Below are 17,694 nucleotides of genomic sequence, written 5' to 3'. Positions count from 1 at the left end.
CAACGGAGCAAAGGAAAATACTCTTGAAAGAGCTAATATTTGTCAACAAAATTAGCGTAGTCCTTCTAACGACGGAAAACGGCAATATAACGACGGAGTAATGGAAAATACTCTTGAAATAGCCAATATTTATCTCAACTCAATAAAACCATCGTCGTGAGTCCAATGACAGAAACGGAATCTTTATGGAGGAAAACGTCATTTTTATGAAGAGGTTTTGATGACGGAAACCGCATTTTAGAGACAAGAAAACGTCATTTTGATGGAAAAAATATCATTCTAATGAGAAGATAGTGAAAATTGTAGAGAAAATTCAATATTTGTGAAAAAACGGAAACAATTGGACAGATTTTACATTCCATAATTAGTTGCAAAAAAATATATAGGATTAATTATCTTAAGAAATCGAAAAAAATATTAAAAATAAGAAAATGCGGTTATTTTTAAACCTTCAGTGTCGTATGGGCCACCCGGTAGAACTTATATTTAAAAAACTAACAAAATTAATTAGTTACGAAAAAAAACAAAAACGACCAGAGAAGACGTACAAAACTTTAATGAACAGTTCAAAGGAAGGAATAAGAGGAAATTTCAACATTTATCTATACTAATGGTTTGAAGTTTACTACACTAGGAAAAATGGTAAAGATCTAGATTAGGGGCTATTTAGAAGGAAACGTCTCAAGAAAATAATTAATATTTCACAATATCCAGAATATTAGTAGCTAACACATTTTGACTCCAACTCCCCTATACTTTACCCCCAACCCCACTAATGTGCACATATACACCCCTAATCGTATACTTCCAATAAATTGTGCCAATGCGTCTCTCTCGTTTCAACATGTGTACCCATCAACTGAATCAACTGTGACGAAACAAGAGTAACGGGTGGTGGAATGTATTGGAAATATATAATTTGGGCTATATATTTGTGCATTAGGGGGGTTGAGGGTAAAATATAGTGCATAGCCATTCCTAGGATCGGTGCCGCCCGGGGAAAAATTAATTACGCCCCCTCCCCCTCGCGACTCAAATATAAGCAAAAAAGGCTAAATCAACGTGACAAACCTGATCAGTGGGTATTTCCCTAGCGGCGGCGTCCCCCCCCCCCAGTTTCAGCGCATAGGGCAGCTGACCCGGTTGTCCTTCCCCCTTTGATCGGCTCTGGTACAGTGGAGCTGTAGTCAAAATGTGTTAACAACAATTATTCTGCATATTATGAAGTAAAAAAATTTTTCTTAACGTTTTTCTTTCTCAATAACCCCAAACCTAGACCTTTACCGAAAAAATACATAAATTTTTTGTGAATTGATTGAAGGCTTCATTTAATTTTAAAGGATATTTAAACTCTCTTGATACGTGTTGTGGTCTTTCGACATCCCCCCCCCCCACCCGAAGCACCGCGCTTCATTTTTCAAATTTTTCTAACAAAACAAGTCGAGAACGTAAATCCATCTTATCGCACAAGAATTTCACAACAAAGAACTTAGTATTTCTAGGACAAACAAAACCTAATAACTGCAATCAATAAACATACATAAAAAAGTTATAAAATATTAGCGTACAATTTCAAGGAAGAGATAAGAGGCAGTCCAACGTTTATGGTGACTAATGGTCTGCCTTCAGAGCCATCTTCGTTGCTAGTCAAAATGGTGATTGTTAAAGGATCCTAAAAGAAGAAAAAGAATAAATTAAAAATAAAATACAATGACAGGAATTACATACAGTAGGTTGATAAGCAGTATCAAATTTTAGAGAATCATTAAGAAAAAACTTATTTGAATCAAATGAGAAGACTAATTCAAAATCAAACCAGTTACACGCGTTGAACCTTGTAATTACTCCAAGATCCATTTAAATAATTTGAATCATAATAACTAATTTTAAATAATAATTAATTTTATATTAACTTAGATTCTTAATTATATTAATTTTATAAATTAATTATAATTATAAATTAATTTTATTTATAAATAATAGATAATTTTGAATACTTTTATTGATGAGCAGTCTAATACACTTTGGGTCAGAGCTCAGGCCTCAAAGTTCCATTCCCTCCACACACCTCCCCCAAGAAAAAAGAAATATTTTGACTGGGGCTAACAATAGACATGCCCCCCACCCTTGCCAGATAATTTGCCAGTTTTCAGACCCTTTCTTGCTGCCCTACTATGTCCTCCAGCTTTCAGCTTAACATTCAATACATGAAAAATCCCCATCCGGTATCTGAGATTTAAATAAGATATAGGAAAACTTATTGGACAAACTGATCGAGCCTGTTTTCGTTTAATAGGAGGTTTATTGCTCCAACATAAAATGTTACATGACGCCACTTGAATTGCCACCGCTGAGTTGTGTATATGACAACCAAGATTATGTGCATCTAGTTTGAAACAATGAAAAACGCAAATAACTTATTTGAGTCTGCTGCCACCAAAGTTTAAATTTTAGTTCGAGTTACCATTACTATCGAATTAAAAGCATGAAAGTACCTCTTCTTCGGACATTGTTTAGGCATATGATGAGGTCTAAGATTTTTGTACAATTCTTCAAGTTATAAGATAAATATTTCAGAAAATCCACCTTTCCTTTTGAATTTACCGAGCCGAGTAACCGTCCGATAAATTCGCGACACTCTACATTCAGTTTGAGTGTCAAATTTTGAGTGTATATTCAGTTTGAGTGTACATTCAGTGTACAGTTCTTCATGTTATAAGATATATATTTCATAGAATCCAACTTTCTTATTAATTTACCGAGCCGAGAAACCGTCCCATAAAGTCGCGACACTATATTCAGTTTAAGTGTATAATTTTGAGAGTACATTCAGTTTGAGTGTACAGTCAATGTACAATTATTCACGTTATAGGATATGTTTTCCATAAAACCCATCATTCCTTTTGAATTTACCAAGCCAAGTAGCCGTCTGATAAAATCGCGACACTCTACATTCAGTTTGAGGTACAATTTCAGTGTACAATTCTTCATGTTATAAGATATATATTTCATAAAATCCACCTTTCTTTTTGAATTTACCGAGCCGAACAACCGTCCGATAAATTTGCGATACTCTATATTCAGTTTGAGTGTACATTCAGTGTACAATTCTTCATGCTATAAGATATATATTTCATAAAACCCACCTTTCTTTTTGAATTTACCGAGCCGAGTAACAGTCCAATAAATTCGCGACACTCTACATTCAGTTTGAGTGTACAATTTTGAGTGTACATTCACTGTACAATTCTTAAATAATTTCTGAGACCACACTGACTAATCATGATAAAATGAAACAATAGTAAAAAAAGAGAAGAACGAGGATTATACAAGCCAGTGAAACATATGGACTAAAATGCAAATATTTCGGTCAAGACATCCACTTAACCATCCTCAGTGCACAATAATAACATTAAAATTACTAATAAAAATCCAAGGGTACTATAAAAAAATTTCAAACCTTAAAACAAAGCATTATTAAAATTTGAAGGCTCTCTCCATATAACGGTGAAATGATAACTGAATGAAAAAACACAGTACTGAATGGGAATTCAATTTTCTAATTTATACAGAGCATTTTTAAAAGCTAAACGCTTTCCAGGTAAAACATCATCACAGATTAGATTAGGTTGCAAAATGTGAATTTTTTTATTTAAGTAAAAACGATCAGAATTAATTAATTCATTATAAATGGGGCTTAAATAGGTTTCTCCCGTGTCTCTATTGCGAGCAACCTTTCGGTGAATGTACTTTTTTTTATCTCAACTGCCTCCCTGAAAACTTGGATGAGACCTTTAACAGGGGTAATAATGGAGGTGTTATCGAATAAAACGAAATGGACGGGTTGTCATACACATGCTGAGCCAAGGCGGAATCAAAAGTATCAGACCTTTGACATAGCTCCATAGCTTTGTCGATTGAGGACTTGTGTTCCAACAATCTCTCCCCCAGTTGCTGGTGGGTTCTTCCAACATAGAAACAGCCGCAAGAACATGGAACCCTATAAACACCACTGCCCAAAAAAGGTTCGTTTTATCTTTACCGCTGTTAAAATAGTTCTGAATTTGATTAGAATTTTTGAAGGTGGCATTTAAGTTATGTTTTTTAAGAATTCTTTGAAATTTGTCACCTAATTTGGGAAAATAGGGCAAAACAGTAAAAACTTTCTTATCACCCACTAAAGGGATGATATCCGTTGGAGGTTGTGGAGATGATGAATCCTTTTCTGCCTTTTTTTTGTCTTTCTTCTATGATGGATTTCAGTAACTTGATGGGATATCCATTGCAAAACAAAATGTCCTTCAGATAATTTAATTCTGGGATTATATGAGCCTTTGAACAAATTCTTATGACACGATCAACTAAAGATATAACTACTCCTCTTTTTAAACAAGGAGGGTGGTTGGAAGAGAAATGCAAATACCTATCATTATTTGTAGGTTTTCTATAAATCGAATATTCAAGACTGAGAGATTTGTTGAAGATTAAGACGTCTAAAAAAGGCAGTTTATGATTAACTTCCAGTTCAAAGGCGAATTGAAGGTTGGAATGGAAAATGTTAAGATGAGATAAAAAAAAAGCGTTCAGTTCTTTCACTCCATGATTCCACATAGAGATAAAATCATCGACAAACCAGCCCCAGAATCGGTGTTTCAGAGGAAAAGTATTCAAAGCAGAGGTTTCAAAAAATTCAATGTACAAAGTGGCCAAAAAAGTGAAAGGCTCGTACCCATTGGGAGGCCATTTGTTTGGGTGAAAAATTGATTGTTGTACCGAAAATATAAGGAATATTTATTGCAAAGGCGAACAAGTCACATAATGGTTTCAATATCCAATGTTTTGTAATCCATCCGGTCAATATTATCTTCTAGTTTCTTTTGAAGAGCAAATTCACATTTTGTTTATATCACATGAAGTATACATCGAAATGGCATCAAAACTGGCCAAAATTGTGTCTTTTTTTATATCAAGGTTTTTTAATTTTTCCACAAGGTGTACTGAATCTTTAATGTAAGAAGCTTGCGTCGACATAAGAGGACGAAAAATAGTGGATAGCCATTTCCCCAGTCTGGAAGCTGGCGAACTATAAGATGCCACCATTTGGCGCAGAGGAACTCTATCTTTGTGAATTTTTGGGAGACCATAGAATTTAGGAGCGAAGCACCCTTTAGGGTAAAACATTTTGTACATTTGTGGAGTAACGAGTCTTTCTTTTTGAAAAATTCCCAGCTCTTTTCGTACTTCACGGGTGAACTTGTTGGTGGGGTCTGACTATGTGTTTATAAATGTGAGTGTCGGACAAAATATCCGTAACTTTTTTGTTATATGAGATTTTATCAAGGATAACAATTTTATTCCCTTTGTCAGCCCTGGTGATAATGATGTCTGGGTCTTTTGTTAAATTTCCCAGAATTTGTGTTTCCCAAGTTTTGAATTAGAGGAATAAGGAGTGAAGACAAGAAGATTCTTAACAACCTCCCCTCGAAGTAAAGAAATCTGTTGAAAATCTGGTGACGAGAGGTTACGCTGTAAAAAATGTTTTTTCACTCAAACAAATGGCCTCCCAATGGGTACGAGCCTTTCACCTTTTTTGACCACTTTTTACATGGAATTTAATGAAACCTCCACGTTGAATACTTTTTCTCTGAAACACCGGTTCAGGGGCCGGTTTGTCGATGATGTTATCTCTGTGTGGAATCGCGGAGAGATAGAACTTAACACTTTTTTTTATCTCATTTTAATAGTTTCGATTCCAACCTTCAGTTCACCTTGGAACTGGAAGATCATCATAAACTGCCTTTTTTAGACGTCTTAATCTTCAACAAATCTCTCAGCCTTGAATATTCGATTTATAGAAAAACTACACATAATGATAGGTATTTGCATTTCTCTTCTAACCACCCTCCTTGTGTAAAAAGAGGAGTAGTTATATCTTGAGTTGATCGTGTCATAAGAATTTTTTCAAAGGCTCATATAACCCCAGAATTAAATTATCTGAAGAACATTTTGTTTTGCAATGGATTTCCCATCAAGTTACTGGAATCCATCATAGAAAAAAGACAAAAAAAAAGGCAGAAAAGGATTCATCATCTCCAAAACCCCCAACGGATATCATCCCTTCAGTGGATGATAAGAAAGTCTTTACTACTCTACCCTACTTTCTCAAATAAGGCGGCAAACTGGAAATAATTCTTAAAAAACATAACTTAAATGTCACCTTCAAAAATTCTAATAAAATCCAGAACTATTTTAACAGTGGTAAAGATAAAACGAGCCCTATTTTGGGCAGTGGTGTTTATAGGGTTCCATGTTCTTGCGGCTGTTTCTATGTTGAAAGAACCCACCAGCAACTGGGAGAGAGATTGTTGGAACACAGGCCCTCAATCGACAAAGCTATGGAGCTATGCCAAAGGCCTGAGACTTTTGATTCCGCCTTGGCTCAGCATGTGTATAACAACCCGCACCATTTCGTTTCATTCGATAACACCTCCATTATTGCCCCTGCTAAAAGTCTCATCCAAGTTTTCAGGGAGGCAGTTGAGATAAAAAAGTACATTCACCGAAAGGTTGCTCTCAATAGAGACACGGGAGAAACCTAATTAAGCCACATTTATAATGAATTAATTAATTCTGATCGTTTTTACTTAAATAATAATAATCACACTTTGCAATCTAATCTAATTTGTGATGATGTTTTACCAGGAAAGCGTTTAGCTTTTAAAAATGATCTGTACAAATTAAAAAATTTAATTCCCATTCAGTACTGTATTTTTTCATTCAGTTACCCTTTCACCGTTACATGGAAAGGGTCTTCAAATTTTAGTTGTGCTTTGTTTTAAGGTTTGAAATTTTTTTATAGTATCCTTGATTTTTATTAGTATTTTTAATGTTATTATCTTACACAGGGGACGGTCAAGCGGAGGTCTTGACCGAAATATTTGCATTTTAGTCCATATTTTTCACTGGCTTGTATAATCCTCGTTTTTCTCTTTTTTTACTATTTTTTCGTTTTATAGTATACAATTCTTCATGTTATAAGATATATATTTCATAAAATCCACCTTTCTTTTTGAATTTACCGAGCCGAATAACCGTCCGATAAATTTGCGATACTCTATATTCAGTTTGAGTGTACAATTTTGAGTGTACATTCAGTGTACAATGCTTCATGCTATAAGATATATATTTCATAAAACCCACCTTTCTTTTTGAATTTACGGAGCCGGTTAACCGTCAAATAAATTCGCGACACTCTACGTTCAGTTTGAGTGTACAATTTTGAGTGTACATTCAGTGTACAATTCTATATGTTCATAAAATCCACCTTTCTTTTTGAATTTACCAAGCCGAGTAACTGTCTGATAAATTCGCAATGCTCTGCATTCAATTTGAGTGCAGAATTTTAAGTGTACATTCAGTTTGAGTGCACATTCAGTGTACAATATACACTGAATGTGTTATAAGTTTTATATTTCATAAAATCCAATTTTCATTTTGAATTTACCGAGCTGAGTAACAGCCCAATAAATTCACGACACTCTACATTCAGTTTGAGTGTACAATTTTGAATGTACGCTTCAGTTTAAGTGTATATTCAGTGTGCAATTCTTCATGTTATAAGATATATACTTCATAAAATCCACCTTTCTTTTTAAATTTACCGAGCCGAGTAACCGTCGAATAGATTAGCAACACTACATTCAAATGAGTGTGCAATGTTTAGTGTACATTCAGTTTGAGTGTACATTCAGTGTGCAATTCTTCATGTATAAGATATATATTTTATTCATTCCGTTCGAGATGGTCTCCTTTTTCGGACAGCCCGAAACAGTTCAAACAGTCCTTCTTTCAAACCGAAAATATGGTTTCTACATATTGAGATAATGTAAATATATTTCTATGTGAAGATCGTCAATAGCTTGCTTACGTATATAGTTAGCTAAGAATACTGCACACTGTGGGGGGGTGTATTTTTAACCAGCAGGAGATTGCTTGTCTAAATATTTGGAGGGGATTAACCTCGACAGCAAGATTGGTCCAAAGTCAAGGATATATAGAGAATTCAAGTCGTAGCTATTCTTTTTATGTTTTCGACCTCCTCGCTCTCAAAACCAAATTCTACTCGATACACCACTCTATCTATCACATTTAACTGAATAATTTTTTTAGTTCAAAAATGAGAGACATTTTCGAAAGCAAAAGGAAGAATATCACACTTTCTGAGAGGTAAAGGTAACAGAGTTAGAGGTAACTTTCTGAGAGGTAAAACTGGGAACATTTATTTAAATCTTAAATTATTTAATAAATATTATATATTAAATAAACAATAAATATTAAAATTTAAATAAATATCAAGCTTAAAATTAAACTTAAAACAATAAACAACTTAAATAAATTATAATTTCCTGATCTGGTCGTTAATGTAGTAATCTTGAAAAGCATTAATTGCATGAGCTTATGGATTAAAGTATTTCAATTGATAGGTGTCTGCAATGTTTGGCCATCGCAATACGGTGTGTTTTTGCTAGCGATCACGTATGGAAAGAATGATGATTTTTGAATCATTTCCGTTTCTTAAACTTTGTTGAGCAAAATGCCTAGCACAAAGTTGAGTATGCAATTTTTACTTGTCTTTTTTTAGTTTCTTTTAGACAGTATTATGAAGGCGAGGAAGAGGCTTGGATTCAAGCTGTATCCAGGCACTGTATTTCAGAATTTTAGAAGCAAAATGCATTGGAAAGAAAAGAAGCGGACAATTCCTTTAGATTCACCGAACCAAATTCCGCCATGTTTCTTAGCCAAATATTGGTAGACCCCAGGAGCAAAAATCCGGTATATTCTCAGTGAATGAAAAATCAGCTAAAATCATATGGCATCAAACAGCTTAAGACAATGTAGCCTTCCTTTGAAGATGTAATTGCTTTTGGGAGTGCAGGCATTGTTACTGATAGAATTTTGAACAAGAGCTTTGTCACATTTAGCTAGGTAGTTTTGCTTTCACAGTTTTTCCCGGTTCAACGTGGCAACGCTGATGAAAATGTAATACTGTCCTAAAAACTTCATAATCTTGAAACCGCCAAAAGAAAAATCTTATAAAATCGCAGTTTTCAGGTATGGAAAAACCTAAGATGGGTGCAGAGGGCAAAAAATGTTTTCTATGTTGATGACCTTGGTCGTTTAAAAATAATCCAATTCAGGCGGATTAGACAAATTTCAGAGGAATTTTTCTATCAACGGACTACTATAAGGCCTATCTATCTACCTTAGTTCTGCCCTAGGATGGATGGTAGACTATTATCAAGAAGTGACAATAATTATTTTTTAACAACTCATATGATTTTTTTTCGGTAATAATTATGAAGAGATGATATTTTTAAGGGAACAGTGGAGTTTTTGGAAGGGGAGATGACACGTCAACCATATTTTTTATCTTTGACTAAGTCTCCTGTGTCAAGTACAGAAAATCACGTGTTATCATTACCTAGGTGTGCTAGTTGACTCGAATTTAAGTTGGAAGCCACATATTAATAGTGTAAGATTGAAGCTTGGAAGGAAGATATGTATTTTTTTTATTTATTTAATATTAATTATTAACAAAAAACTTAACAAAAATATGTCCCCTCCAAATGCCAAAGCATGATATGGAGGAGGAATAAAAATTGAGAAGCGTCTGAATTATCAGACAGCTTTAGGCCTTGCTTTATAAATTGTGAATAGCCATTTGATTCAGCTGATAGCAAAGGTTCAGTGAAGGTCCTTTCCTTGTATGGTATACCAGTCAAGTGTATTAAAGTGACAAGCACAATGTACGAGAACAATATCCTGCGGCTAAGGCATGAAATGAGGTGAGTAGCTGGTTTCGTAACGAATCAGGAGTTAAGCAGGGTTGTGTCTATCCCCACTTATATGGATAACCATAGACATTGTTCTATCATTATTCTATAGAACATGGCAAAGGCTGTGGGAGAGCATGGAATTGAATGGGAAGGTAAAGCTCTGCTAGACTCAGATTATTTAAATGATGTGAGTTTTTCAGATAAAAATGTTAACAAAATGAATGATTTTTTGGAGATTCTGAAAAATCAGGGCGCATAAACAGGTTTCAACATTAATTTCTGGACGGGTAGTAAGTTGGTGGAATCGTTTGTATATTCTCCATTTCTAAGCTTCTTTACGCATCGCTTCAACACCGTAAGTAATTTCAAAAATAGTATTCCAGCTGTGATATTTTCAACAAAACAGATGAACAGAAAAAGCTCGCAAGATTTTGCTTTTTAATTTTAAAGAATTCGGGATAATATCCCCCTGTAGGGGTCCCAAGGCCACATTTCATCTGTGCAAAAATATTTCGGGTTGTTTGGTAGAGACAGGCATTACTGATAAAATTGTATTTATCAACCGTCTTTTAAAATTGTCTTTCTCAGTGTTTTATTGTTATTCGTACTTCATTATTCGTATTACTTAATGTTTATTTATTGCTAATTCATTTTATTCGTATTTATTACTAACAATATTTTATTAAAATTCGTATTTCCAATTACGTTTTATTTTCATATTACATACCTATAAATTATCGTGATTTGGTTTGGATTTTAGTTTCAAGGATATGGGGTAAATTGAAATCATTTTGCGAGGTTTGGCGTCAGCTGGCTATCACAAAGACAAGAGGCCCATTATAAAATTCTCTCAGAGGACTAGCCATCATCGAGAGATGTTGAGAATCTGTTGTGTGACTACCGTATGAAGTTTGAATGGAAAGACAATAAAATTTTACGTCCCTTTCGTCCGCAAGCTCGTCAATCAAAGCAATCGGCACCAAAGGGAACCCGAACCTGCCAAATTACTCAAATGATATTTCCTTTCAGCTTAATTTCAGCATTTTCAAAGCAGGTATGGTATAACATTTTTAGGTTAAAGTTCAGGAGCTCCGTTTAATGGGAAAAACAAAATTCACACTTTCTGATGACGTAATTTCCACCAAAACTGAATTTCTCTACCTCCGGCACAAACAGGGGAAGTTAAATTCGAAAAATTTTAAGATTTTCGAAAAATTAGGTGTTGGATTTAAATTTTCTATTGTTTATTCGGATCACTCACCGAAGCTCTTACAAGTCATGAAAAGACCACCGAATCAATTGTACGTAGTGTGGCCACACAAGCTACAAAAGTTCATAATGGACGTGACAGGGCAATCCTTCAAGATAACGGATCCCCTTAATGCTGCTTCTTCAGAAATTTCTATGATCCTTTCTTAAAATTCTGATGGTTGTGGTTGAGTGTAATTGCAATTTAAACGATAGTAATGATTTCCAGTTATTTTCTTTTCTTCCAATGCTCCCCAAATACACTCTTATTCCTAAAGATTCGCGTCATATTTTCGTAGCTCCGGTTCAGTTTCTAACATTGACCAAGACTAAGTTTAAGATAAGAACTTCCCCAGATTGCGAACAAATATAAGCTATTTGAATTAGTAAGTGAATCACCGTCAGTCTATACATACAAAAAGAAATTGAAAGAGATAGTCCTTTCAGCCTACAGTAGCGGGGATTGAATGTATTATTGATTTAACTATAGTTTATTTGGTAAATCCCATCCTTATCTCTGTGAGTCGATTTATTTCTCTTCTTTTTCTTTCTTTCCTTTTCAACCTATGTTAGCGGGAAGTGTAATTTATTTTTCCTTTTTTAATAAAAGGAAATAACGAGCTGCCCCTCTGCCTTCTTTGTATAGAATTTATGCATTTATAATATGTATAAAAAATGATATGTATATATGTATTTATAATTTATATATTTCTAAAAATTGTGCGTTTCTGTTCAATAAAGTCAAGTTCAAAATTAGTTCTTCTAATCACAAGTCCTGTATGTTAAGTAACACTGGGTTTATTTAAAAAAAAAACACACATCATCGATTCCCTGAAGCATGCTTGTGCGGGAGAAAACCCTCCTGAAAAAAAAAAAAAAAAAAAAAAAAAAAAAAAAAATAGAGTCCACTTACCGGACCCGAGAACCAACGAACCTCCAAACAACACCCAACAAAATTATAATAATTATAATCATATTCAGCTTCAACTATTCCCTCCTCAAAAACATATTTTAACTGGCATAGAATAATCCATCCAAAATATACACATCAAAACAATGGTTCTTTAGCAACTTACAAAATTCCCGCAAAGTTGTTGCTGTAGAAACACACTGCAAGGTCGACACAGGGACCTGAGTAGTCAAGAAGCATCGTTGATCCGATTATTATTGTTTCTAATCGCAACTTATTTTCTGAGCACGTCGTCAGTCGAGTATCAAAAGGACTTATCTCAATAATTGTAAATTTTCAGAAAAGCATAAAAAACTCACAATTTTTTCATTCCCCCTCCAATAGCCGTAACAAAAGACGGATTGATATGTGAAATCAATACATATCAATTCGTTTTTGTTTTACGGTTATCAGAGGGGAAATAAAACAGTTGCGAGGCTTTCTTTTTGCCTTTTTGAACATTTACAATTATGGAGATATGACCTTTTGATACCCAACTGATGATGTGCATGTAGGAGAGGATTTACCGATTAACTACCATTGTTAACTATCTTTCTTCCTTGATTTATTCTGTTTACCGCCTCTTCTATGTTTATAGAATTTTTTGAAAGCGTTGACTTGGTCCACAGAGACTCACTATGGAAAATACTTCGGTATTATGGATTGCCCGACAAGATTGTTTATATGATTGTCGAGCTATACGAGAATCAGTTATGTGCTGTACGGACTGATGATGGGGACCCTACCGAATGGTTCAGTGTGAAGTCTGGTGCTCACCAAGGATGTATCCTCTCCCTAGTGTTATTTGCTATTATCATCGACTATGTACATCGAATATGTAATTTCAGGGGTGGAATTCAGCTGAACCAAAACTGAACATCCTGTGACGGTGATTTTGCTGATGATATAACCCTCCTATCTCATTTAAGAGAGAAGCTACGGAATATTATCGCTATACTTTCCAGTATGGCCGGGCGAGTTGGTCTGTCAATCAGTACACAGAAAACAAAAGTCATGCGAGACAGCGTCAATACCCTACCTGCCCCGCCGCTTAAAAACGGATCTGTTGTACTAGAGGAGGTTGAAAATTTCAAGTACCTTGGTAGTGTCATTAAATATGATGGTAGCCTTGAGCGGGAAATTATCACACGGATTGCATGCGCAGTAAGGGCCTTCAATAAACTAAGAAATGGGTGGAGGAATCCAACATACTCCCTAAAGCTCAAGCTCCGACTTTTCAATAGTAACGTCCTCTCCGTACTAATATACGACTGCGAATCCTGAGCGTTGACTAAGCAACAGGAAAAGTGAATCCAGGGTTTTGAAAAAATATATGTCTTCTACGGATCCTTGGTAACCAGTGGACTGATAAGCTCACTAACGCCTCTATACCTGAAAAGACAAAGCAGCCGCTCGTGATCGATAGAATTGCGACTAACTGATGGTAATATTTGGGTTACGTGGGGCTGATGGGTGAGTGCCACCTACCACACGATGTGTGGTGTTGGGTTCCTTCTGGCATTAGAAGACGTGGGCGACAAAAGACAACACTAGGAAAATGCCTTGAGAAGGATGCTGCGCTTTTGAGACCGACGCTCGAAGAACTTTGGTCAAATGCCCAAGAGAGGTCGTCATGGAGAGGCACCATTGTCGCCTTATGCACCAGCCGGCGTGGGAAGACCTAAGTCTAAGTAAGTCTTTGTCGTTGTTCAAATAAAACTGCATAAGCTAGTTTAGGATAAGGATATAGAATATTTAAATATGATGTGGAAACAGATTTCCTTTTATCAAAAATAAATAAATCTGAAAAACAAATAAATAAAAAAAGAGAAACAATAAATAATGAATAAAAAAGAATAGAATAAACAATAATCTAAGAATAAAATCAAATGAGAAAGTTGATAAATAAAAATAAAAATAAATAAATCTGATGGTAAACGGATCAAATTTTACTTTAGAAAGAAAATCTAAAAGCTTACTTTTAGTTTTTGCAGATGTGATACAAGAATTTTACAGGTAAGTGTTCCCTCTTGACTGCCTTCAACTTCATTTGTTAACGCCACGTCCTAAAACGTAAAGAATATTTAAGAAAGGTGTCATTATACAAATATCCAGGGAGAGGAACCCACGACTTCGGAGCATTCTTGAAGAATAATAACAATCATTGCACTGAAAGGAACATAGAAAAAATGAAGAAAACCTATACAAAACAAAAACTGTATAAACGAAAGAAAATTTCTTAGTTTTCCTGAAAATGTCTTGTTTTTCACGGAAAGAAAACAAGCAACATGAAAAAAAGACGAAAACATACATTAAACTCAAATTGTATCACAAAAAGATTTTTTATTTTTCCTGAAAATTTCTCACGGTCCCAATTCCAAAAATAACATAAAATAATAAACAAAAACAAGTAAAATAATAACATAAAACAAGTTAAAAAAAACATAAATATACATTCCATCAAAACATTACTCTTTTTAGAATTTGATTTAGATTAAACACGATAAATGTCAATAGAAATTACTAATGAAGTCAGCATTTTCATAGAAAACTGAGTAAAAATAGATAGGAAAGGAAAGATAGAATCCAATAACAGATAGGAAAATCTAATGAAGAATGACGGTCCCAATTCCAAAAATAACATAAAATAATAAACATAAAACAAATAAGATCAAGGAGGCACACTTGTGCCTCTATAAAGAGGCGACCCACCACAATGTTAAGCGATTTCAGGTCCTAGAGGTCGCAGAGAGACGGCGGTAATTGCATTTTGTAGCCCAAGCTCAAACTAAGAAACTTGCAAAATTTCATCCTCCTCCGACTTTATCTTCATGGGGTAAACTGGGCCGGAAGTTTGGACCCTCCCACCACAGCCCCCTTTAACGTTGTCCGATTGGGCTGAAATTTAGAGGTTAAGCTTTCCTAGGGCCCGGGAGCTTATCCTCGAAATTTCAGCTCAATCCGATCACTCCTTCCCTGTTTTCAAAAACCAAATATAGCCACTTAAAATTCATCTCTTTTTTTTTTTTGTTAGCCACGCCTACAGGCCACAGTTGGCAACGGATCCGGTTGAATGAGGACTCATTCGAAGCAGAATTCGACCTGTTAGGGCCTTTTGATATTTTCAGACCGAAAAAATTATCCCCCGAATTTACATTTACGAAAAACCTCGTTTTCCTATATTAGCCCATGTTAATTTTTCCCTCCACAACCCCCCTTTAACGTTGTCTGATCGGGCTGAAATTTAGAGGATAAGCTTTCCTGGGGCCTGGGAGCTTATCGTCGAAATTTCAGCTCAATCTGATCACTCCTTCCCTGTTTTCCAAAAACCACATATCAAGATTTTTGGGAATTTGCTTGCGTCGAAAATATTATCTATTTGCTAAACAACAATTACTATTGTGTTTGTATAGTCCAGCGGCTGAGACTTGAGAATTTCAGGCGGAAAACTCGGGTTCGATTCACCATCAGAGCAACTTTTTTATATACTTTGAAAAGAAACTCAGTTTCTTTTTTAAATTATTTGAAAAAAATTACGTTTTCTAAAGAGTTAAAGAGGCTGAGTTACAAGGTCGACCCTTAAAACGTACAGGGATTAGGAGGCACAGTTGGGGGGCTGTTAAAGAGGCTGAGTCACAAGTTCGAACCTTAAAACGTACAGGGATTAGGAGGCACCCTGTACGACGTGATTTGAGTATTCAGGAATTAAAAGCCTTAACACAAGAATGTTCAAGAGCTGGGGGTTTGGGGGGTGGCAGCCCCCCAACTTTAACTCCTGACACGATCAGCTAACAGTTAGTCAAGCAATAATTAGTAACAAACTATACAAAAACGTGCAGAAATTATTTGAAAAAAAACTACGTTTTCTAAAGAGTTAAAGAGGCTGAGTTACAAGGTCGAACCTTAAAACGTACAGGGATTAGGAGGCACAGTTGGGGGGCTGCCGCACCCCAATCCCCCCGCTTTCGCAGCCTTTAAATATAAAAAAATTTCTTTAAACTGAAAGTAAGGAGCGACATTAAAACTTAAAACGAACAGAAATTATTCCGTATATGAAAGGGGCTGTGCCCTCCTCAACGCCTCGCTCTTTACGCTAAAGTTTTTATTGTTTAAAAAAAGAGTTGTGAGAAAGTCAAACTTTAGCGTAAAGAGCGAGGCGTTGAGGAGGGCACAGCCTCTTTCATATACGGAATAATTTCTGTTCGTTTTAAGTTTTAATGTCGCTCCTTACTTTCAGTTTAAAGAAATTTTTTTTTATATTTAAAGGCTGCGAAAGCGGGGTGTTTGGGGGGCGGCAGCCCCCCAACTGTGCCTCCTAATCCCTGTACGTTTTAAGGTTCGACCTTGTAACTCAGCCTCTTTAACTCTTTAGAAAACGTAGTTTTTTTCAAATAATAATAACATAAAACAAGTTAAAATTAACATAAAAGTAAATTCCACCAAAACATTACTATCTTTAGGATTTGATTTAAATTCAACACGATAAATGTCAATAGAAATTGCTAATAAAGTCAGCATTTTCATAGAAAACTCAGTAAAAATAGATAGGAAAGGAAAGATAGAATCCAATAACAGATAGGAAAATCTAATGAAGAATGACGGTCCCAGTTCCAAAAATAACATAAAATAATAAACATAAAACAAATAAGATAATAACATAAAACAAGTTAAACATAACATAAAAGTAAATTCCACCAAAACATTACTATCTTTAGGATTTGATTTAAATTCAACACGATAAATGTCAATAGAAATTGCTAATAAAGTCAGCATTTTCATAGAAAACTCAGTAAAAATAGATAGGAAAGGAAAGATAGAATCCAATAACAGATAGGAAAATCTAATGAAGAATGACGGTCCCAGTTCCAAAAATAACATAAAATAATAAACATAAAACAAGTAAAATAATAACATAAAACAAGTTAAACATAACATAAAAGTACATTCCATCAAAACATTACTATCTTTAGGATTTGATTTAAATTCAACACGATAAGTGTCAATAGAAATTGCTAATGAAGTCAGGATTTTCATAGAAAACTCAGTAAAAATAGATAAAAAAGGAAAGATAGAATCCAATAAACATAGGAAAATCCAAAGAAGAATGACGGGCTCAATTCCAAAAATAACAACAATAAACAAGTTTAACATTAAAAATAACACAAGATAAATTAAAAATAAACATAAAAGTACATTCCATCAAAACATTACAATCTTTAGGATTCGATTTAATTTCAACACGATAAATATCAATAGAAATTGCTAATGAAGTCAGCATTTTCATAGAAACTTAGTAAAAATAGATAAGACAGGAAAGATATAATCCAATTACAAATAGGAACATCCAATGACGGTCCCAATTCCAAACCGCTTATTTGAAACCTTTTAGAGATATTACGTCTCAATCTGAAGCCCTTTATTTTGAATATTGAGCCTAATTTAGGACCTCTTACAAACTTCCTTCAATGCTGAATCAACTATACATTTTCTGCGGGCCCCAATAGAATTTAATTATCTGGCCCCACAAGATATTTATCAATCCTTACTAAAAACAAAAGTACTCTTGTAATTTGTTAATGGTCTTAAAAATTATAGCTAAATGTAAGGAATAAACTATTTTAGTTACTCATCTTCAGAAACATCTCTCAAATTTTGAGACAT

The 17,694-nt window shown here is 34.7% G+C and overlaps 1 protein-coding gene across 1 annotated transcript in view; it reads right to left on the bottom strand.

Annotated features, from left to right (window-relative positions):
• Window positions 1–731: 731 nt before the first annotated feature.
• LOC148947200 (mucosa-associated lymphoid tissue lymphoma translocation protein 1-like) overlaps window positions 732–17,694 on the bottom strand; it is an 84,865-nt gene continuing 67,902 nt past the window's right edge. Inside the window, exons 11-12 of the mRNA XM_089096929.1 lie at window positions 14,013–14,099; window positions 732–1,672 (exon numbers count right to left, since the gene is read on the bottom strand). Coding sequence (XP_088953055.1) covers window positions 1,550–1,672; window positions 14,013–14,099 — 210 coding nt within the window. The 3' untranslated portion in view covers window positions 732–1,549. The remainder of the gene's footprint in view (window positions 1,673–14,012; window positions 14,100–17,694) is intronic.

The sequence above is a fragment of the Artemia sp. Qi Xiang Cuo genome, chromosome 11 (assembly GCF_049724085.1).
Source record: "Artemia sp. Qi Xiang Cuo chromosome 11, ASM4972408v1, whole genome shotgun sequence".
NCBI classification, from domain to species: domain Eukaryota; kingdom Metazoa; phylum Arthropoda; class Branchiopoda; order Anostraca; family Artemiidae; genus Artemia; species Artemia sp. Qi Xiang Cuo.
This window is presented reverse-complemented; position numbering and strand designations above follow the sequence as displayed.